The sequence below is a fragment of the Stomoxys calcitrans genome, chromosome 5 (genome assembly GCF_963082655.1).
Source record: "Stomoxys calcitrans chromosome 5, idStoCalc2.1, whole genome shotgun sequence".
Classification (NCBI taxonomy): Eukaryota; Metazoa; Arthropoda; class Insecta; order Diptera; family Muscidae; genus Stomoxys; species Stomoxys calcitrans.
This window is the reverse complement of record NC_081556.1, coordinates 149,808,030-149,832,014: the sequence shown is the minus strand read 5'-3', so window position 1 is coordinate 149,832,014 and position 23,985 is coordinate 149,808,030. Positions and strand designations below refer to the sequence as shown.

Sequence of the window (23,985 nt, the reverse complement as noted above, 5' to 3'; positions counted from 1 at the left end):
GGTGAAGCCTCTGAAGAAAATGTTGAAGAACCGAAACCTGCTCCACCATTCAAACCTAAGGAAGAGGCTTGTTCAGCCCCAACTTCAAATGTACCACAAATCAATTCCGAAGATTTGACTGTGGAACCACCTGGTCAAGTCTCTGAAGAAAATGTTGAAGAACCGAAACCTGCTTCACCATCCGAACCTAAGGAAGAGGCTTGTTCAGCCCCAACGCCACATAGCAATTCGGAAGGTTTGACTGTGGAACCACCTGGTGAAGCCTCTGAAGAAACTGTTGAAGAACCGAAATCTGCTCCACCATCCGAACCTAAGGAAGAGGCTTGTTCAGCCCCAACTTCAAATGTACCGCAAAGCAATTCGGAAGATTTGACTGTGGAACCACCTGGTCAAGTCTCTAAAGAAAATGTTGAAGAACCGAAACCTGCTCCACCATCCGAACTTAAGGAAGAGGCTTGTTCAGCCCCAACGCCACATAGCAATTCCGAAGGTTTGACTATGGAACCATCTGGTGAAGCCTCTGAAGAAAATGTTGAAGAACCGAAACCTGCTCCACCATCCGAACTTAAGGAAGAGGCTTGTTCAGCCCCAACGCCACATAGCAATTCCGAAGATTTGACTGTGGAACCACCTGGTCAAGTCTCTAAAGAAAATGTTGAAGAACCGAAACCTGCTCCAAAAATCGAACTTAAGGAAGAAGCTTGTTCAGCCCCAACATCAAATGTACCACAAAGCAATTCCGAAGATTTGCCTGCGAAACCACCTCGTCAAGTTTTTGAAGAAAATGTTGAAGAACCGAAACCTGCTCCACCATCCGAACCTAAGGAAGAGGCTTGTTCAGCCCCAACGCCACATAGCAATTCGGAAAGTTTGACTGAGGAATCACCTGGTCAAACCCCTGAAGAAAATGTTGAAGAACCGAAACCTGCTCCACCATCCGAACCTAAGGAAGAGGCTTGTTCAGCCCCAACATCAGATGTACCACAAATCAATTCGAAAGATTTGACTGAGGAACCACCTGTTCCAGTTACTCAAGAAAATCTTGAAGAACCGAAACTTGCTCCACCATCCGAACTTAAGGAAGAGGCTTGTTCAGCCCCAGCTTCAAATGAACCACAAGTCAATTCGGAAGATTTGCCTGTGGAACCACCTGGTCAAGTCTCTGAAGAAAATGTTGAAGAACCGATACCTGCTCCACCATCCGAACCTAAGGAAGAGGCTTGTTCAGCCCCAACATCAGATGTACCACAAATCAATTCGGAAGATTTGACTAAGGAATCACCTGTTCCAGTTACTCAAGAAAATGTTGAAGAACCGAAACCTGCTCCACTATCCGAACTTAAGGAAGAGGCTTGTTCAGCCCCAACTTCAGATGTACCACAAGTCAGTTCGGAAGATTTGACTGAGGAACCACCTGGTGAAGCCTCTGAAGAAAATGTTGAAGAACCGAAATCTACTCCACCAACCGAACCTGCGGAAGAGGCTTGTTCAGTCCCAGCTTCAAATGAACCACAAGTCAATTCGGAAGATTTGCCTGTGGAACCACCTGGTCAAGTCTCTGAAGAAAATGTTGAAGAACCGAAACCTGCTCCACCATCCGAACCTAAGGAAGAGGCTTGTTCAGCCCCAACATCAGATGTACCACAAATCAATTCGAAAGATTTGACTGAGGAACCACCTGTTCCAGTTACTCAAGAAAATCTTGAAGAACCGAAACTTGCTCCACCATCCGAACTTAAGGAAGAGGCTTGTTCAGCCCCAACTTCAGATGTACCACAAGTCAATGCGGAAGATTTGACTGAGGAACCACCTGGTCAAGCCTCTGAAGAAAATGTTGAAGAACCGAAACTTGCTCCACCATCCGAACTTAAGGAAGAGGCTTCTTCAGCCCCAACTTCAGATGTACCACAAGTCAATGCGGAAGATTTGACTGAGGAACCACCTGGTCAAGCCTCTGAAGAAAATGTTGAAGGACCGAAACCTGCTCCACCATCCGAACTTAAGGAAGAGGCTTGTTCAGCCCCAGCTTTAAATGTACCACAAAGCAATTCGGAAGATTTGCCTGTGGAACCACCTGGTCAAGTCTCTGAAGAAAATGTTGAAGGACCGAAACCTGCTCCACCATCCGAACCTAATGAGGCTTGTTCAGCCCCAACATCATATGTATCACAAATCAGTTCAGAAGATTTGACTGAGGAACCACCTGTTCCAGTTACTCAAGAAAATGTTGAAGAACCGAAACCTGCTCCACAATCCGAACTTAAGGAAGAGGCTTGTTCAGCCCCAACTTCAGATATACCACAAGTCAATGCGCAAGATTTGACTGAGAAACCATCTGGTCAAGCCTATGAAGAAAATGTTGAAGAACCGAGACCTGTTTCACCATCAGAACTTAAGGAAGAGGTTTGTTCAGCCTCAACTTCAAATGCACCACAAAGCAATTCGGAAGATTTGCCTGTGGAACCACCTCGTCAAGTCTCTGAAGAAAATGTTGATGGACCGAAACCTGCTCCACCATCCGAACCTAAGGAAGAGGCTTGTTCAGCCCCAACATCAGATGTACCACAAGTCAATGCGCAAGATTTGACTGAGAAACCACCTGGTCAAGCCTATGAAGAAAATGTTGAAGAACCGAGACCTGCTCCACCATCCGAACTTAAGGAAGAGGCTTGTTCAGCCCTAACATCAGATGTATCACAAATCAATTCAGAAGATTTGACTAAGGAACCACCTGTTCCAGTTACTCAAGAAAAAGTTGAAGAACCGAAACCTGCTCCACCATCAGAACTTAAGGAAGAGGCTTGTTCAGCCCCAACATCAGATGTACCACAAATCAATTCGGAATATTTGATTGAGGAACCTCCTGGTCAAGTCTCTGAAGAAAATGTTGAAAAACTGATACCTGCTGCAACATCCGAACTAAAGATAGAGACTTGTTCATCCCCAACTTCAAAAGTACCACATAGCAATTCGGAAGGTTTGACTGTTGAACCACGTGGTGAAGCCTCTGAAAAAAATGTTGAAGAACCGAAACCTGCTTCACCATCCGAACTTAAGGAAGACACTGCTTCAGCTCCTTCTTCAGATATGACACCAACCAATTCGAAAGTCTTGCCTGCGGAACCACCTGCACCAGTCTCTAAAGAAAATGTTGAAGAACCGAAACCTGCTCCACCATCCGACATAAAGAAAGACGCTGCTTCAGCTCCTTCTTCAGATATGACACAAACCAATCCAGAAGATTTGACTGTGGAACCACCTGAACCAGTCTCTCAAGAAAATGTTGAAGAACCGAAACCTGCTCCACAATCCGAACTTAAAGAAGAGGCTTGTTCAGCCCCAACTTCTAATGTACCACAAATCAATTCGAAAGATTCGATTGAGGATCCACCTGGTCAAGTCTCTGAAGAAACTGTTGAAGAGCCGAAACCTGTTTCACAATCAAAACTTAAGGAAGAGGCTTGTTCAGCCCCAACATCAGTTGTACTACAAAGCAATTCGGAAGATTTGCCAGCGGAACCACCTGGTCAAGTCTCTAAAGAAAATGTTCAAGAATCGAAACCTGCTCCACCATCCGAACCTAAGGAAGAGGCTTGTTCAGCCCTAACGTCAAATGTAACACAAACCAATTCGAAAGATTTGACTGAGGAACCACATGGTCAAGTCTCTGAGGAAAATGTTGAAAAACTTATACCTGCTCCAACATCCGAACTAAAGATAGAGACTTGTTCATCCCCAACTTCAGAAGTACCACATAGCAATTCGGAAGGTTTGACTATTGAACCACCTGGTGAAGCCTCGCAAGAAAATATTGAAGAAGCGAAACCTGGTCCACCATCCGAACCTAAGGAAGAGGCTTGTTCAGCACCAACTTCAGATGTACCACAAATCATTTCGGAAGATTTGACTGTGGAACCACCTGGTGAAGTATCTGAAGAAAATGTCGAAAAACCGAGACCTGCTCCACTATCCGAACTTAAGGAAGAGGCTTGTTCAGCCCCAACTTCAGATGAACCACAAATCAATTCGGACGATTTGCCTGCGGATCCACCTCGTCAAGTCTCTGCAGAAATTTTTGAAGAACCGAAGCCTGCTTCACCATCCGAACTTAAGGAAGACACTGCTTCAGCTCCTTCTTCAGATGTGACACAAACCAATTCGGAAAACTTGCCTGCGGAACCACCTGAACCAGTCTCTCAAGAAATTGTTGAAGAACCGAAACCTGCTCCACTATCCGACATAAAGAAAGACGCTGCTTCAGCCCCTTCTTCAGATGTGACACAAAACAATCCAGAAGATTTGACTGCGGAACCACCTGAACGAGTCTCTCAAGAAAATGTTGAAGAAACAAAACCTGCTCCACAATCCGAACTTAAGGAAGAGGCTTGTTCAGCCCCAACTTCAAATGTACCACAAATAAATTCGAAAGAGTCGATTGAGGAACCACCTAGTCAAGTCTCTGAAGAAACTGTTGAAGAACCGAAACCTGTTTCACCATTAAAACTTAAGGAAGAGGCTTGTTCAGCCTCAACTTCAGTTGTACTACAAAGCAATTGGGAAGATTTGTCTGCGGAACCACCTGGTCAAGTCTCTGAAGAAAATGTTGAAGAACCGAAACCTGCTCCACCATCCGAATCTAAGGAAGAGGCTTGTTCAACCCCAACATCAGATGCACCACAAACCAATTCGGAAAATTTGACAGAGGAACCATCTGGTCAAGTCTCTGAAGAAAATGTTGAAGAACCGAAACCTGCTCCACCATCCGAACCTAAGGAAGAGGCTTGTTCAGCCCCAACATCATATGTACCACGAATCAATTCGGAAGATTTGACTGTGGAACAACCTGAACAAGTCTCTGAAGAAAATAATGAAGAAACGAAACCTGCTTCAACAATCGAACTTAAGGAAGAGGCTTGTTCAGCCCCATCTTCAGATATACCACAAAGCATTTCGGAAGATTTGACTGCGGAACCACATGAACCAGTCTCTCAAGAAAATATTGAAGTAACGAAACCTGCTCCACCATCAGAACTTAAGGAAGTTGCTTGTTTAACCCCAACTTCAAATGTACCACAAATCAATTCGGAAGGTTTGGCTGCGGAACCACCTAGTCAAGTCTCTGAAGAAAATGTTGAAGAACCGAAAACTGCTCCACAATCCGAACTTAAGGAAGAGGCTTGTTCAGCCCCAACATCAGATGCACCACAAACCAATTCGGAAAATTTGACAGAGGAACCATCTGGTGAAGACTTCGACGAACATTTTGAAGAACCGATACCTGCTCCACAATCCGAACTTAAGGCACAGGCTTGTTTAACCCCAATTGCAGATGCACCACAAATCAATTCGGAACATTTGACTGAGGAACCACCTAATCAAGTCTCTGAAGAAAATGTTGAAGAATCGAAATCTGCTTCTCCATCCGAACTTAAGAAAGTGGCTTGTTCAGCCCCAACTTCAGACGTACCCCAAATCATTTCGGGAGATTTGGCTGACAAACCACCTGGTCAAGTCTCTGAAGAAACTGTTGAAGAACCGAAACCCGCTTCACCAACCGAACTTAAGGAAGATATTGCTTCAGCTCCTTCTTCAGATGTGACACAAACCATTCCGGAAGATTTGCCTGCGGAACCACCTGAACCAGTCTCTCAAGAAAATGTTGAAGAACCGAAACTTGCTCCACAATCCGAACTTAAAGAAGAGGCTTGTTTAGCCCCAACTTCAGATGTACCACAAATCATTTCGGAAGATTCGACTGTGGAAACACCTGGTCCATTCTCTGAAAAAAATATTGAAGAACCGAAACCTGCTGCACTATCCGACATAAAGGAAGACGCTGCTTCAGCTCCTTCTTCAGATGTGATACAAACCTATTCGGAAGATTTGACTGCGGAACCATCTGAACCAGTCTCTCAAGGAAATGTTGAAGAACCGAAACCTGCTCCACAATCCGAACTTAAGGAAGAGGCTTGTTCAGCCCCAACTTCAGATGTACCACATAGCAATTCGAAAGATTTGATTGAGGAACCACCTGGTCAAGTCTCTGAAGAAAATGTTGAAGAACCGAGACCTGTTTCACCATCAGAACTCAAGGAAGAGACTTGTTCAGCCCCAACTTCAGATGTACCCCAATTCAATTCGGAAGATTTGACTGAGGAACCACCTGTTCAAATCTCTAAAGAATATGTTGAAGAACCTAAACCTGCTTCACCAACCGAACTAGAGGCTTGTTCAACCCCAACTTCAGATGTACTGCAAATCAATTCGGAACATTTGACTATGGAACCACCTGGTCCATTCTCTGAAAAAAATATTGAAGAATCGAAGCCTACTTCACCATCCGACATTAAGGAAGATGCTGCTTCAGATCCTTCTTCAGATGTGACACAAACCAATCCCGAAGATTTTCCTGCGAAACCACCTGAAACAGTCTCTCAAGAAAATGTTGAAGAATCAGAACTTGCTCCACCATCCGAACTTAAGCAAGAAGCTGCTCCACCTTCCGAACTTAAGCATGAGTCAACTTCAGATGTACCACAAATCAATTCGGAAGATTTGCCTGAAGAACCACCTGGTCAAATCTCTGAAGAACATGTTGAAGAATCAAAACTTGCTGCTTTAACAGAACTTAAGGAAGAAGATTGCTCAGCCCCAACTTCAGATGTACCACAAGTCAATGCGGAAGATATGACTGAGAAACCATCTGGTCAAGCCTCTGAAGAAAATGTTGAAGAACCAAGACCTGTTTCACCATCAGAACTTAAGGAAGAGGTTTGTTCAGCCCCAACTTCAAATGTACCACAAATCAATCCGGAAGATTTGCCTGAGCAGCCAACTGGTCCTTTCTCTCAAGAAAATGTTGAAGAACCGAAACCTGCACTGCCATCCGACATTAAGGAGGGCGCTTCTTCAGATGTGCCACAAACCAATATGGAAAATTTGCCTGAGGAACCATCCAGTTTTCATGAAGAACCGAAACCTGCTCTCCGATCCGGGGGTTGTTCAGCCCCAATTTCGGACGTTCCATTAGTTACTCCGGCAGATTCGCCTGCGGAATCTTCAACAGAAATAAAACCCCCAGTAGCGCAACAAAATGTTGTTAAAGAAACAGAACATTCAATAACTTGTGTCTGTAAGGAAGATTCACTTTCAGGGAGAGCAAAACTTGCCGTACATCAAGAAAATGTTGAAGAACTGAAGCCTGCAATGCCTTCAAATCTTAAGGAAGATTTTTGTGTAGTTCCTGTATCAGATGTGGCACAAGTTAGTCCCGAAGATACGGCTGCGGAACCTCCGGAAGAAACAAAAATTCCTGTCTCTCAAGAAAATATTGAAGAACCGAAATCTGCATCACCATCAGAATTAAAGGATGTTCCACAAATCAATCCAGATGATTATACTGCAGCATCTTCAAATGAAAATGTTTATGCCCTGGACACTGCAGTACAATGTGAGCTTGCGAATGGTTTTGGTTACACGCCAGATGTAACACCAACTAATCCTCAGGAAGAACCTACGTTAACTGCACCATTAATGTCAGTTTCACCAGAAAATGTTGAAGAACCTGCAATAACGTTACCATGCCAACTGAAAGAAGAATATTGTTCAACCTCCACTCCGTATGTACAACAAACCATTCCAGAGGATTCAAATGTGGCAATTGTAGAACAAACAAAAGCTTCTGTTTCACAAGCAGAACTCGAAACAACGGTTCCTTGTACAATAAAAGCAGATGTTAGTGCTGATGCAACCTGTGAACTGAAAGATGAGGAGAACATTGAAAAACTCGAAACGTCAAAAATTCCAGCCTCCACACAAATCGGAGCAGTGTCAGAGGATATAAAACAGCCTATTCAACAAATTGTCTCACCACCAACGCTTGAACAACCCGAACCTGCGATAACCAGTGAAATGCATGTATCTTTGTCTGAAGGTACTCATCATGCTGATTCTGTAGTAGCTCTAAAAGAAGTTACGGCATCTATAAGTCCCGAATTTAGATATTTCGAACCTATAGTTTTTAGTGATCTTAATGAAGAATCAGATTCAATTTTTACATTCGTTTTAAATCAATTCAATGCCCACGATTCGCCTTTAGTTCACTTAAAAGAAGTTGATGATGATGACACCAACAAAGTGACCGAACTTGAAGTTAAACAGGAAATGAATCCACAATTAAATGAAATTGTGTTGATAGAAACTAATGACATGCAAGAATGGATTGAAGCTACTGATTTACAACCCCTTAGCTCCGAAGAATCACTTGCATTGGCAAACAAAATAGAAGTTCTTGATTTAGCTTCCAGCCAAGAACTCATGTCCTCTATGGTAGCGCCTGTGACAGAAACAATACCTGAATCACCCCTCCCTGCTTCAACAACTTCAGATATTCTTGAAGCCATTAAAGAACATGTAGAAAGTGAAGGTACAAACATAGGTTCAAAAACTCAAAATGAAGAGCTTTCCGGGCTTAGTGAAATGCATTCGCTCGATAATATTGTCCGCTATTCTACAGTTACTTCAAAGCAAACATTAGAAGCATTGGGGATTTCAGAAACCCTGGGGGAAAATAAAGCTTCAAAAGGCACACAAGAATCAGATAATTATATCCCAAGTTTAGATATTTCCAAGACCATCTCAAATAGTATAACTACACTTCCAGAAACCATAGTACAGGAAAAGGCACTTCAAAGCAAACCTTCCTCTTTGAAAGTATTAGAGACTGGAGATGGCAAAGTTAGTGAACATCTAGCAGAAGTTACGCATGAAACACTCGAAGGAGTCTCAGTTGTTAACCTAGAAACTCCATCCATGCCTAAACCCTCTTCAGAAGCTACCGTAGCTGTTACTCTGGATGAAATTTCGCTGTCATATGAAGCAGTTACCTCTATAGATTCCGAAGAATGTGTGGGATTATCCTCATCACTGTGTGAAAGGCAACAGAAAACCTGTTCAGCTTTACCTTGCCCACATGGAGAAGCTGACATAAGCACAGTAACTGCCGAATCATTTAAACTGAAGAAGGAGACATGTCAGTGTACAAAAGTTAATGAGTTATTGGTAGAAGACACAGTATGTGCGACAGAACTTAACGATCAAGGAGGTATTATTTCGCCACATAAAATCATTACATTGTTAGAGCCGATAGCAGATGTTTCAGCTGATTTGCAACAAGCAGCAAGGGCAAATCCCACCTCCAATCTGAATACATTACAAACTTCGTTAGATTCCAGGGAAACCATTTGTAGATCAAATATTTGTTCTCTTGAAACAATGAAAACAGATGACATATCGATTGAAGCAGTTACAGCTCTGGAACAAATGGAAGATTCCAAACAAGTTCCTTTACATAATTTCCAACTTGATCCACCCATGTTATCAGAGCCTTCAATTCAAGAAGCTAATCTGGCTTCAAATATTGACTCGGAGCACAATAGAGAAACGGGGAACACACTCATTAGAGAAAACAGTTTAGTTGTTATATCCACTTCTTCTCCAAAAGAAAATGTGCTACCTGAAAATTGTACCACTATAGATAAGACAGAAGAAAAACAAGGCATAACAGTGACCAGTGAGCTTAAACAAGATGCTATTGAATCTAATATCGCCGGATTGGAAGCTAGAACTAGGAAAAATGCTAAACCAAAAGATGTTATAAAAATTTCAGCAGAATTAAGCCAAGAAAATCTTACAAGCGAAACTGCAACATGCTTAAATGTAACGGAATCTTGCCAAATAATGGAGGAACCCATTTCAGCTATATCTTCAGTGTTAGATGACAATGAAACCATCCTTGCCGATAAGACCAAGGAGGATTTACAAAAAGATCCAAAAACAAGTATTATTTTCAAGCCCAATTCAGAAACTAAAGAAGAGATACTGGCAAGAAACCTCACTTATGCTCTAAGCGCTGAAGGTGTTTTCAAAGCCGATGAAATAATGCCAAGGGAACTTAATGAGAATGTCGTGTCATTGGCAGATAGTTCGTTGTTGACAATGTCTCAGAATGCAGACATTTCAGTTACAGAAGAAAATGTCTCTCCATTAAGACCTAAGGAGATAATGCCTTCGGAACTAAAGGAGGTTTCGGAAGTCTTAGCTCAAAACTCGCCTGTTACGTTAAAAGCTGAAGGTGTTACGAAAGCAGGCGATACAATTACATGTAAAATCAACAAGGACATCGTGTCATCGACAGAGAGTTCTTCGTTGCCATCTCATGAAACTGAAGGTATGTCTTTGAAACTGAAGGAAGCTGTTGGAGAGATTTTACAGGAAGACATAGCTCAAGTACCAATTGTTGGTTTAAAAATTATAGATGTTTTAGAAGGAGATGAAATAATGCCACGAGTACCCAATGAAGATGTTGTGTTATACGCAGAGAGTACAACATTGTCTCTGTCTGAGGCTGCAGAAATTTTAGGTTCAGCAGAAAATGTCTCTTTATTAAAACCCAACGAAGTATTGCCTTTGGAATGTAAAAAATTTTCAAAAGAGCGTTGGCAACCTCATTCCTTACTTCAAGAAGAATCTCTTACCTTCATAGCTGCTACAGGAAAGAAACCCAATACAACATTTGAACAAATGGATTTTTCAACATCATGTGAATCTAATATTGATACCTGTGGAGACATTACGCCAAATTCACCACAAATTCAAACTAAATTTATCAAAATAAATCAAATTTCTGAGACTTTAACAGTAGTTACCAATAAAGCTGCTGCCATAGAAAGTGAAGCCAACCTCCCCGCATTGAAGCTTGTAGAAGCAAATCCAAATGAACAAATCGTTCATCAAACAGAAACAATTACAAACAATAATGTTATAGAAGAAGAGATCAAAGCATCACATCTAGAATCGTCTTATTCCTCACCTTGTGAACTCAATTTGCATATTGACAATAAGTCGGCAGCATTACAAATTGAGGAAATTTCAACTATCAGTAGAGAAATAATTCAACTTTCTGAATCATTACCACAAACTATAGAAGATGCAGTTGCTTTGGAAAATAATGAAAATATTTTACTTATAAAACCTGAAGAACAAGTATTTTCCATGTCAGATGAACTAGATAATGTTTTAGAAGATTTTAAACAAGAAGTTATAACTGAAACAAAATCAGTTACGAGCAAAGATGTACCAATAGAAGAGAGCAAACAACCGCATGAATGTGAAAATATAACCAATACATCAAAGGCAAATTCGGATTCCTCAACTATCCGATCTATTCTGGTGAACGAACCAGACTTGGTGGCAGACCGAATAACTCCAATTACCAATACAGTTCATGACACCAATGATTTTATAGACTATAAAGAAAATGTATTTTTTCTTAAAGCTGTAGAAGTAGTACCTTCTGTGGAAAAAGATATAACTCAGGCATTACTACAGGTAAACGATAATGGCACAGTAAAGAGCAAACAAGAATTTGTACAGGAAATTCTTGAATCAGTAACAGATGCCGAATCTCCAAGACCATGCCAACTAAATCGGGAAAAAGTCTCAGACATTGCGGCAGATGCATTACAAATCAAACAAATAATAGCTAAAATTTCTGAGACAATAACACCAGGAACAGAAGATGCAGTACCTATAGAAAATAAAGAAATCGCGACTTTGGTACCGCGCAACCTGAACGAAGATTCAAAAGAATTTGTTCAAGAAACATCTGAAGATGTTAAGAATAAGGCCACGCAATTAAATAAAAATCAAAAGGAAACCAAAGTTTCAGTACCATTTGAGGCTTCACAAGAACAAGAAGCCGGAACTCAAATGGAATCTTGTGTAACGGCTACGACTACAGCAAAGTGTAAAGAAAAACTAGAAAAGGAAGCCACTTCATCAACCACAGCTCCTGAATTTTCGCTGGCTTGTGAACTCAATCTGGCGGAAGTCGCAGGTTCTTTACAAATCAAGAACTTAACATCCAAAATTTCGGAACTAAGTCAAATGTCTGAATCATTACCACAAGGTATGGAAGATGCGCTCCCAATAGAAGCTGAAGAAAACATTTCACCATTGAACCTTGAGGAAAAAACTCCCTCGATATCATGCAAACCAAAGGAATCATTTATAAGCAAAAATGTTGCTAAGGAACAAGATTTGCAAACGCATAAAAAAGAAGAAGAAAACAAAGCAATAAGCGCTGTTCCTCATCATAGGCTCAGTCCAACACACGATCCAGATATTGACAAAGATTCAACACAAATCAAAGAGATATCACTTGAAATGTCTGCAAAAGTTCACATTTCTCAAACATCATCTCAAGGCGTCTGGCTACAAAAACCTGAAGAAGTAACACTTTCGCTACCATGTGAACAAAATGAAGTTTCAACAGAGTTTGTACAAGAAACTGTAGCTCAAACCGAATCAGTAATAACTATGAATGTTCCTAACCAAGAGCAAATACAACAAGCTCTTCAAAATGAGAAGGAATATCTACAATCCAGCGTACTTAACTTGGACAAAGTTTCAGCTATTGCTAATGATTCAACAATAATAACACCTCAAATGTCTGGAATAACTCAAGAATCTGAGACTATACCTCAAGACATTGATGAGGCTTTGTCAATAGAAACTAAAGAAATATTCTCACTACTGGAACCTGGAAAGGAAGCCCCTTTTGAACTAAAGAATGTTTCAAGAGAGTTTACACAAGAATATGTACCTCAAATAGATTCAGTTACAACTGAGCAAGTTACTACACTATTACAGCCTTCAGAGATAATGCCTGCAGTATCATGCCAACCTAAAAATGGTTCTCTTGAAACAAAATCCGTACCTCAAGGCGAACTAGTTACTAACCAAGATGATTCCGCAAAGGCCAAACAAACTCTTAAGCAAAGCCGATCATTAACTGGACAAACTAATAATCAGTTAGCCAATATATCAATGTTAACCACAGTTCATTCATTACCACATAAATTCAATGTGGAAATTGACCCATCACAACTCAATGAAAAAATTAAATCTGGTTGTGCTTGTAACGAAGATATTCTTCCGTTTGTGTCCATCCAAACAGTTGATCTTCATTCTGACCCAGACACTTCCTTACAATTGGAAGATGAACCTGTGGTCACTTCTATGCCACATGAAGAACTAAAAACCCCGGCCAATTTTGATTCTAGTTCCTCACAAAGAGATGCAGAACTTGTGGTTCTTGCAGAAAATGTACAAATATTAGATACAATTACAGAAAACACAGTTTCCGAAAAAATAGGACCACTACAAACAAATCTAGAGTCAGCAACTATAGCATACCCAATTTCGATCGAAAGTTCTACTGTCAATGAAGACAACACAGCTATTTCGGATAACACACTTCAACAAACACTGAAGCCAGAAGCATCACCTAGCTTTTCAGATATGAATCAGGCAGTTTCTTCCATTGAATTGAGAACACAAAATGATGTAAAGCATGATGCTCCAAAATTGGAAGTTCCACCATTGGAAAGAACTACTCCAACTGCAATATTAACCAACTTGGAAATGAGAGCTGAGCAGTTATTACGTTTAGTGCGTGAATTTAAAAATGAAATGAATCAGGCATATAATTTACAAGTAAGTGAAGCAGAGCAATCAATTTCACTTTTAGAAAAATTCGAAATTTCCATATTGGTAGCAGAAGGAACCGTAGCATCGATTTCACATAGACCTATACCAATGGTGAGAAAAGTTGAAAGTACACAAACCCATATACAAGAATCGGAACCTTCAATGTTGAATGATAACAAGGGAAAAATCTCTCATTTGACTAATCAACAAGAGGAAATACCTGTGCAATCTACATTACCAGTGGGACAAGAAACTGCAATAACCTCGGCCACCTTTTCATCAATAGAATCAAGAATGGAGTCAAGAGGAACTGCATTGTCGGAACCACCTGCAACAATACCATCTAAAAATACACAAACTAATATACAAGAATCGGAACCATCAGTGATGAATGATAACAAGGAAACAACATCTCATTTAACTTATCAACAAGAGGAAATACCTGTGAAAGTATCTACATTGTCAGTGGGACAAGTAACTGCAATATCCTCAGTGACCTTTCCATCCATAGAATCCAGTATGAAGTCAAGAGGAACTGCATTGTCGGAACTAAATGCAACAATACCATTTGAAAATACCCGAACCCATATACAAGAATCGGAACCTTCAATGTTGAATGATAACAAGGAAAAAATCTCTCATTTAACTAATCAACAAGAGGAAATATCTGTGAAAGTATCAGCGAACTTTCCATCCATAGAATCAAGAGGAACTGTGCTTTCTGTAACACCAGCAATAATGCGAAGAACTAAATCAGCTACTGAACCATTGTATGGCTATACAACAACAGAAGCTACTCTAGAAGTAACATCACAAGATTCAGTGCAATCTTTGAAATCAGTGCAAGGAGTAGATTCGAAATCAAACGAATCTGAGCTTTCATATTCTCTGATAGACGCCAGTACAATGACCTCTTCTCAAGAAATGATTCATTCAACTGACGAAACCTTTAAACTACAAAAGGAAATCATTTCAGACACCATCTTAGATTCTTCACAAATTTTAGCAGATACTTTAAATTTAGCAGTGTTGTCAGAAGAAATAAAATCTCTTACAACAGAGTCAAAAATATCTGGTCCAATTTCTATAAAAGAACCTGTAGCAGGGCTTTCCCTTTTAAAAGACGACGATGTTTTAGATTCTCTGTCAGAAACCACACGTCCAACTGAGCGACCACTTAACACGCCAGTGATAAAATCAGAAGAGCTTTTAGCATCAGCAGAGTCGGAAGCAGAAAAACTTAAGCTGACGGAAGATTATCTTCCCACAGAAGAATTTTACGCGCATCAGCCAGTATCAGAAACTGAAAATATTGCAGTGATAGAAACTAACCGAACAGCTTCTGCATCGATTTCCTGTCAAGAAGGAAATCTCTTCGCTGCAGACAATGATGGAAAGTCTGAAACTCTGCAGCATTTATCGACTGATCGTGTAGCCCTAATTACGGAAGATATTGCTGGAATTTCTGAAAGAGCTTCAACGATAGAAATCAAACCAACAACTTCTACCTCAGTATCCTGTCAAGAAGGAAAACACTTTGATTCCAGTAATGATTATATTTCTTCAAAAGATTCTAACACACCCCGGCAATTAGCGACTGGACAGAAACATCCAGTTACAGAGAAAATTACTGGAACTTCTGAAAATATTTCAATTATAGAAACAATATCAAAAACTTCTGCGGCAGTGTCCTGTCTAGAAGGAGAACCCTTTGGCTCGACTAATGATGATCTTTCTTCAGAAAAATCTGATACTCTCCGGCAAATATTAAGAGACGCTATAGTAGAAAAAATTACAAGTATTTCAATGATAGAAGTCAAACCAACTTCTTCGCTATCAGTTGTAAGCGAGAAAGAAAATCAACATGCTTCAGGCAATGATCACCTTTTTTGTGATAAATCTGCCTCAGAGAAAATGACTAGAACTTCTGCAAATATTTCAATCATGGAAACAAAATCACAAACTTCTGCGGCAGTGTGCTGCCTAGAAGGAGAACCCTTTGGCTCGACTTATGATGACCTTTCTTCAAAAGAATCTGATACTCTCCAGCAAATATCAACAATTACAGAGCAAACATCAAGACTTCCCCAAAGTATTTCAATGATAGAAACCAAACCAACTACTTCGCTATCAGTTGTAAGCAAGAACGAAAATTATCATGCTCCAGGCAATGATAATCTTTTTTCTGATAAATCTGCCTCAGAGAAAATGACTAGAACTTCTGCAAATATTTCAATCGTGGAAACAAAATCCAAAACTTCTGCGGCAGTTTCCTGCCAAGAAGGAAAAGACTTTGGCTCGAGCAATGATGATCTTTCTTCCAAAGAACCTGATACTCTCCGGCAACAATCAACAGATCCTGTAGTCTCATTTACAGAGCAAATTACGAGAATTCCACCAAGTAATTCAATGATAGAAACCAAATCAACTTCTTCGCTATCAGTTGTAAGCGAGAAAGAAAATCATCACCCTTCAAGCAATAATCACCTTTTTTCTGATAAATCTGCCTCAGAGAAAATGACTAGAACTTCGAGCAACGATGATCTTTCTCCAAAAGAACCTGATACTCTCCGGCAACAATCAACAGATCCTGAAGTCTCAATTACACAGCAAATTACAAGAATTTCCCCAAGTATTTCAATGCTAGAAATTAAACCAACTTCCTCTCTATCAGTTTTAAGCTATGACCATATTTTGCCAGATAAACCTGTCACACTCGAGCATATATCGGCCAATAAGGTACCTTCAGTTATAGAGCAAATGACTAAAACCTCCGAAAGTATTCGAATGATAGAAGCCAAACCTACAATTTCTCCCTCAGAGAGTTCGTTACAGTTCGCTGCTGTCAATGACCCAAACCATTCTTCAGTTAAACATGCCAGTCTTCAGTCTACTCAACTGACATCTTTTTCATCAATTCCTTGCCTAGAAGGAAAAGACCTCGATGCAAGTAGTGAGTTCCAACAATCACACCCTGAACCAGAGATAAAGACTCATCGAGAAATATTATCAAGAAAAGAAGTTTCAAAAGCAACTCACCGGAAAACTTCCCCAAGCCGTTCAACCGTATTTACTACAATTGAAAATATGATACCGACCACTGAACAATTGGAGTTGGAAGCATTCTTGGCATGTGAAATGAGAGATACAGAAATTGCTAACACAACTTACGATGCGACAACATTCACAGATTCTAATTTAGAAAATACATTGATGGGAATATTGTCCAACGATATGCCAGCAACAGCTGACATTGCTAAACCTATGCGGCAAATAGCCAACTCAACTTCCGAATCGGCAACATCTACGGATTCTGAGTTGGAGGATACATTGAGTGGAACCTTATCCGAGGATTTGCCAACCAAAGCAGCAATTACCTCAGATCTACATTCAGTTGATTTAGCTAGAGATGAAACTATATCTTTTGAAGACTTAAATTCCCCCGCTCTTAGCAGGCAAGCAACCACTCTGGATATAGAAATGAAAACTGCAAACAATAACAGCAATTCTCCAACGAGCACAAGCTTTACCGTCACATCTGCTGCTGCTGCAACAGCATCATCGCTAGGGCTTCACAGTAGTCTAAGGAAATTGCAACGCCAATATGGCATGGAATACACAACACCGAGTATTGAGGATGTTAGTCAACAACCGCCATCGCCAACAACTTCCGAACCGCCACCACCATCACCACCACCACCACCACTATTCGACTCATCATTGCCACAAACTTCCGGTAGGCTGGCCAACATATGCCACCAATACATAAAGGACAAACATATTATGGCTGCGCTTGAAACCCGTCGTCGCCAAACGCTGCTTATGCATAAATTTCTAAGCACAATCGACTCATATCACACCAGCGACGAGGCTAGCAGTAGGGAGGATAACTCGCAGGCTCATAACGAGGTATTACCGCAACCATGTGAAGATAAGTCTAAACTGGATGTAGTAGTCACTAGTACTTGTGGTGAATTAAGCCCAAGCTCTACCAATACTAGTCACTCAGTTCCAACTACAACTGCTAAGCCTCCTCTATCACCACCTCCAGTACAGCAACAATTGGAATTGGAAAGAGACCAAAGTACCAAAGTAGCACATGCTTGCAATTCAGCATGCCATGAATATGAGGATGAGGATTGTGGTAGAGATTGGTTTAGTGTTGGTGTTACACACACATTTCCGATTTCATATAATTTCATTAATGCAATTCTTTTCTCAGATCAAATAAGTAGCCATAATGAGAGCGAGACTGCAGTATCGAGTCGAACGACCAGCATTGAGGAAATTTTCACCATGACAGATGATAATGAAGAGAGTGATGCTCAAGAGAAATGCTGCAGTTTAGTTGATGAGTGTAGTAGCATAAGTAACCCAAGAATATCCAAAAATTTGGATAGTGATTTAACAAAGACGAAAGCTACTAAACGTAGCCGGGAATCGCCATCAGGAGCGACAGCAACTACCAAAAGCCGCACTAATACCACTACTAAACCTTGTCATATCATCCCAGATCAAGCAATAGCAAGCGCAGCCCATGCCCCCTCAACATCAAGCATTCAGAAAAAGAGCCATAATCGACATAATAGGAACGCATTACCAAAGAGCAAAAAGCAAATCCGTATTAAAGAGAGCCAAGGCCAAATGACCTATTTAACAAATATTGTACCAGGTACTTCTAACCCAACACGTCAAAACACACGCACACACACACACACACTATCAAATTCATGTATCCAACTCTCAAAACAACAATGGCCATTTTCATTCAACTCGGTGTGGTGTATTCTCGTATTTGCATTTTCCTCAAGATCGATGTGTTCTCTACCGCTATGTTTCTTGTGTTTCATTCTTGTCTCCTCATCACCTGACACTACTTGACGGTACTTTTAATAAAAGCTTGTGCGTGTGTGTATTTATTTGTGTAGGTGTGTGTGTAAATATTTTGGAAAAAGCTTTCTTAGAAGCATTGAAAGAGATATTGATCAGCGCGAATCACATCAGTATTAGTTCTTTTTTTATTATTGTTGTTGTTATCTACTAATTAGCCCCTGATCATTAGCAATATTCTAAGAAACGGTTCTTAATGGGTTACCTTTATTTTTATGATTTCATTTTCAGTTTCCACTACTACAGCATGTTCCCCGGAAGTAAACAAAGAAATATCGGAGACACTTAAAATTGACATTGAGGAGAGAAAACCACCAAGGTAAGTAATTAAAAATGTTTATTAAATCATTTGAGCATCCATAAACAGTCGAAAACGTGAAGGAATATCCAGGTTACACTAATAGAAATTAAAGTCACTTAGCGAAAACGTAAACGTAAGGTCTAGTTGACAGCTCTAATTGCCCTTACGGCTCGCGACAACTAGGGATACATGTGCAATCCCACAAAACCCATGCGGTTGGGGCTCTGGGCCAGTAACCCGCCCCCGGAAAACTATGAGAAACAAAAATGCAAATTTGCCCACGAACATTCCATTAAGGAGCAGGGGCAAACTTCTCACATATCAATGAGTGCAGTCCGATTCAAGTTTAAGCTCCTTTTCATAGCCGAGACCGGACGGCGTGTCGTGGTGCGACACCTCTCTTGAGGAGAAGTTTTTACATGACATTGTACCTGACGAATGTCGCCAGCATTAAGAGGGGATAAACAACGCTGAAAATTTTATGATGGTCTCGCCAGGATTTGAACCCAGGCGTTCAGCACCATAGGCGGACATGGTAACCTCTGCGCTACGGTGGAATAGTAAAAAACGGACGCAAACGAATAAAGGACCATGATTTGCGGATCTGCACCTGGAATGTCCGCACTCTTTATAGAAAAGGTACAGTATACGCGCTGGGGGATGTATTAGAGAAGTACAAGGTAGATGGACTGGGAATTGCGTCACTATATCACCAAACAGTGACGAACTATACCATAGCTGCCATAACTCGAGGCATGAATTTGGCTGTGGATTCGTGGTTAGTCGGAGACTGAAACACCTTGTCTCCAGCTTTACTCCGGTGGATGAGAGGCTAGCCTTATTTGTGCCCATGTCCCGACGGAAGACAAAGACGAGCAGACCAAGGATATTTTCTACGAGCGCCTAAAGAGAGAATATGACCGCTGCCCCGCCACCCATGATATTAAAATCGATCAGGCAGATTTTAATGCGAAGATAGGGAAGGAAGACATTTTTGGTCCAACAGTCGAAAAGTTTAGCCTCCACGAGATAACGTCCAGTAATGAATTGAAGCTGATAAATTTCGCCGTGGCAAAAAACATGGTAGTTAGTAGCACCAGATTTAAACATGAAAATATTCACAAAGCCACATGGCTGTCACTTGATCAAAACACGAGAAACCAAATTGATCACATTGTGATAGATGGAAGGTATTCATTCAGCGTGTTAGATGTACGATCGATCCGTGGAGTGAATATAGATTCGGATCATTACTTATTGCAGCAAAGATTCGCACCCGTTTGAACATGGCGAAGAAAGTACGATCACTGCACGGAAGCCTATGACGACATCGACATCATAGGTCGGTCATGGAAAGAGAGTCAGTGAAAATGGGTTTGGCAGTAAATGGAGATAAGACGTAATGGATGTTTAGTTGAAAACACCCGAGCAGATAAAGAAAATGGAGAAAGTTGGGAACCAAAACTTTGAGATAGTCAGTAACTTTATCTACCTCGGCACCGCCGTAACCCAGTTTGCGATAATGGAGAATATAGGCGACGTATGAACCACGAGCTGTATGGAAACCATAGCATAGTTACACGCATCAAAATACAACGGCTGCGTTGACTAGGTCATGCTGTCAGAATGGACGTAAAAGCTCCAGCAAAGAAGTCTTTTGAAGGCAAACCGGGAAAACCAAAAGCCCGATGGAAAGATCAACCTCGAAACTTGGTGTCAGAGATTTTAGAATGAGCGCAGAAGATCGAGGCGCTTGGAACGCAATTCTACGTTCGGCTAGAGAAACAAATATTCTGTCATAGCCAATTAAAGTAAAGTAAAGTAAGTAAGTAATTGCTGTGTTTTATTTTACTTTTCTGTTATCGCATGGTATTGATAACTTAGTAGTGCAACTTTGCACTTAATTCTATCCAGAACATCTGACTTTCACTGGATAGAACTAAAATAAAACACAGCAAATGGTGAAGGCTGACAAAAATACAAAAAATTTAAAGTCGGCTGAGCACTTTCGCAACTATTAGTGAATCCGGATGCTTTCGTCATTTTGGAATTCTGTTGCCCCATACACTATAAACGTTTTTCTTTTTTAATCAGTGACTATAAAATAAATGATTGCTTCACGCCCATACAAACGAACTTCGCCATACGAGAAACACTATCGAATGTCACAGAGGTATTTGCAAGAATTGTGTTAAAATTTCTGACGTGGACTCATTAATTATTACTTTTAGATTGTAACAAGTAATGTAGAAGTAGTACAGTCGACTTCCAAGACTGTGAGTGGTGAAACATCTGTTCTAAAACTTCACAGAGCTTTACCAGCTCAAGTCATAGATAATGCTACATCAATGCCCGATTCAACCACTTCAAAAATCTACGACCGAGCATCCACTTGTGAACCATCACCAGGTACTAATAATCGAACAAACGATAATAATAAGGCAGATGCATCATCGATTGTCATACAAGACAAAAAGGACACCAAACAACAGGGGAATGAAGTTTTAGCACAAGCAAAGGATGTGGTACAAAGACCGATGACTTTAAACCTTAGTCGCCAAGATTCTGGTTCTGGTCCCAGAGGTTCAACTCCCGAGGCATTTAAATTTCTGCAGCCGAAGCGTAAACTATTGGAACCAAGTCAAGTGCTTTCAGTGGAAGAAGATGGTCAACCGGTAAACATATTTCTTAAATTTTTTTAATTTTTTGTTATAAATTTTCTTATCTAAAATCCAGAAACAGGAACCAGTTTTAGGTGCAAGCACTGATAAACCAGTCATAGAAAAAGAAGTTGTCCATGCTATGCCTTCGGTTAAGGCCTTAGCCAGGGCTTTTCTAATGACTTCGTCTTCAATACATCACTCCTCGGAAAAAGTTTGGCTACGAAAAGTATGTTTTTATAAAAATAATAGCTGTGTTTTATTTTAGTACTTTATAGCGCAGTGCAATGAAATTTGTATGAAAATGACCTTAATCCAGCACAATGAAGTTCTGGATAAATTACCAGTGCAAGCTCAAAGAGAATTGAAATAACAGAGAAATTTTTGTGCTCTCAAAATTTGGCAGCAAATGTCAAGCTTATAGGTGTCGGTAATTATTTTATTTTTCTTCAAAGCAAGCAGCTCTGCCGAAAAAATTAAAAAAATCAAATTTAAAGCAAAAAGAAAAGAAAGAAAGATACACATATTGGAAGACTAAGACTGCCGAAACCCTATATACTCTCATTACGCCATAGTTTCCTTCGCAGCCAAGGAAATAATGCATATTTAGAAAATGCAAACGACGCAAACTGCATGTCATTGACAGCAGAATTCTGCTTGCTGCATGTTCTTCGATAATTCTCATTTATCTTTATTCACAAGCGCCACCAACCAGCCTACATGCGAAGTTCAAATTCTTTACCTATATATAAAATGTAAATGCATTTTTAACACTTTTTTTCTAAAGCAAGCTAAAAGTAACAGCTGATAACTGACAAAAGAAAGAATGCAATTACAGAGTCACAAGCTGTGAAAAAATTTGTCAACGCCGACTATATGAAAAATCCGCAATTACTTTTTGGGCAACCCAATATATATGGAGTTTGACAGCATTCTGCTCGAAATACTGAACTGAATACTTAGCTTTACGTAGAACATATGTCGTTAGGATTGCCATGATTATTTTTTCACCAATAAGTGTGGCCACCCGCACAAAATCTTACAAATTTTATTTGACTGCTATGCCCACGCATGTTTTGTAAATTTTATTACAAATTTTACAAATCTTTTCACTTTTTTATTCGCATTGTTTTGGCAGGTTGGCAAATGGCGTTACCACTTTATGGCAAACAAACTGATTTGCACTCGAAACTTTTTTGAGTTTTATTTTTACCCTTTACGGCTTGTCTATCCAGTGCTAAAATAAAACACAGCAAAGTTTAATATTTTTTTATTTATTTACAATTGATCAATGATTTAAATTGCAGATCAGAAGTCCCTCTACAAGCAAAAGTCCCATCTCACCTGCAAAATCAATTGGAACTCCAAACATCGATACTCAAAAATCTGAAGCGATTGCAGCAGCTATGTCTTTAGATACTTCATCGCAAGAAAAGTAAGTCTATTAGAACTTTCAAAGGTGGACATTCCGATGAACGCAATACAATTATTAGGATTTTCCAATTCCTGACATTAAATATTTAATCGCAATACACAATTACAACAAACACCTTTCTTCCATTTTTATATTATCCACACCAGTTAATGCAAGTCAATAGAAACCTAGCACAGGACAAATGGCCTCGCTCCTCGAATGAATTAATTCTACAATTCTATCCAGGATTCACTGAATAAGGTTAAGCCTAGCGATCGGCCGACTTAATTTTTTTTTATTTTTTGCCAATACTTGGCATGAGGATGTCAATTTTTTCTCTTTTTACATTAATTCTTTGTTTACGTTTTCTCCAATTTGACGATATTTTTAATAGGCAGATTTGACAACAAGGTGGATTTAAAAAGGTATTCCCACGCGAACAGCTGTTAGCAGCCGGCCAGGTTTGACGGTATTAAGATGTCAGATTTTCGTTTTCTTTCTCTTTGTTGTTATCTTCTTTATCGCATATTCTCTACTCATTTACACGCACGTATACTCACACGCACACAAATTTCTTTGTGTGTGTTGACAAAACATAGATCAGCGTGATGGCAAGAAGGCGGACATCCATTAGACATCCTTAATGATGTTCATGGCGCCTATCCACCTTTCGTTTTCGCAAGTGATCTAACCTTCTATTAGTGAATTCTGATAGAAGGTTGGGTTATACCATGTTTCCACTTGGACCAAACCTAGATTTGCGACGAGATTTCTGAAATTTCGTGTTTTGCAACGAGGTTTCCCATACATTTTCAATATAAGCAAATCTAATACTTACTTGAGGAGATTTGCAGCAAATCTCCTTCCAAATTTAAATGCAACAGCGCGTTTGCATTGACTACCAGTTATTATTGGGATTTTGGGCAGCACTTTTTTTTAACATCTGAAAATTTCTTATTGAAATTATAAAATTTAGTAATAATTTAATGAAATTGTTTTACAAACTTAATTGCTGACAGCAATATATATGCTGAACACAATAAAAATGCTAATAAGAATAAAAACGCTGTCAAATACATCACTGTTGAAAATTAAAACCGCATTAATCGTAGTGGAAATGGGTTTTGGCGATTATCTCAAATCAAGTGGATTTTGAGTCTAATGGAAAC

General features: G+C 40.0%; 1 protein-coding gene across 1 annotated transcript in view; it reads left to right on the top strand.

Annotated features, from left to right (window-relative positions):
* Positions 1 to 23,985, top strand: part of LOC106091700 (uncharacterized) — a 33,484-nt gene that overhangs the window by 8,426 nt on the left and 1,073 nt on the right. Inside the window, exons 6-11 of the mRNA XM_059369970.1 lie at positions 56 to 18,223; positions 18,673 to 18,760; positions 20,837 to 20,915; positions 20,974 to 21,417; positions 21,479 to 21,631; positions 22,710 to 22,837. Coding sequence (XP_059225953.1) covers positions 56 to 18,223; positions 18,673 to 18,760; positions 20,837 to 20,915; positions 20,974 to 21,417; positions 21,479 to 21,631; positions 22,710 to 22,837 — 19,060 coding nt within the window. The remainder of the gene's footprint in view (positions 1 to 55; positions 18,224 to 18,672; positions 18,761 to 20,836; positions 20,916 to 20,973; positions 21,418 to 21,478; positions 21,632 to 22,709; positions 22,838 to 23,985) is intronic.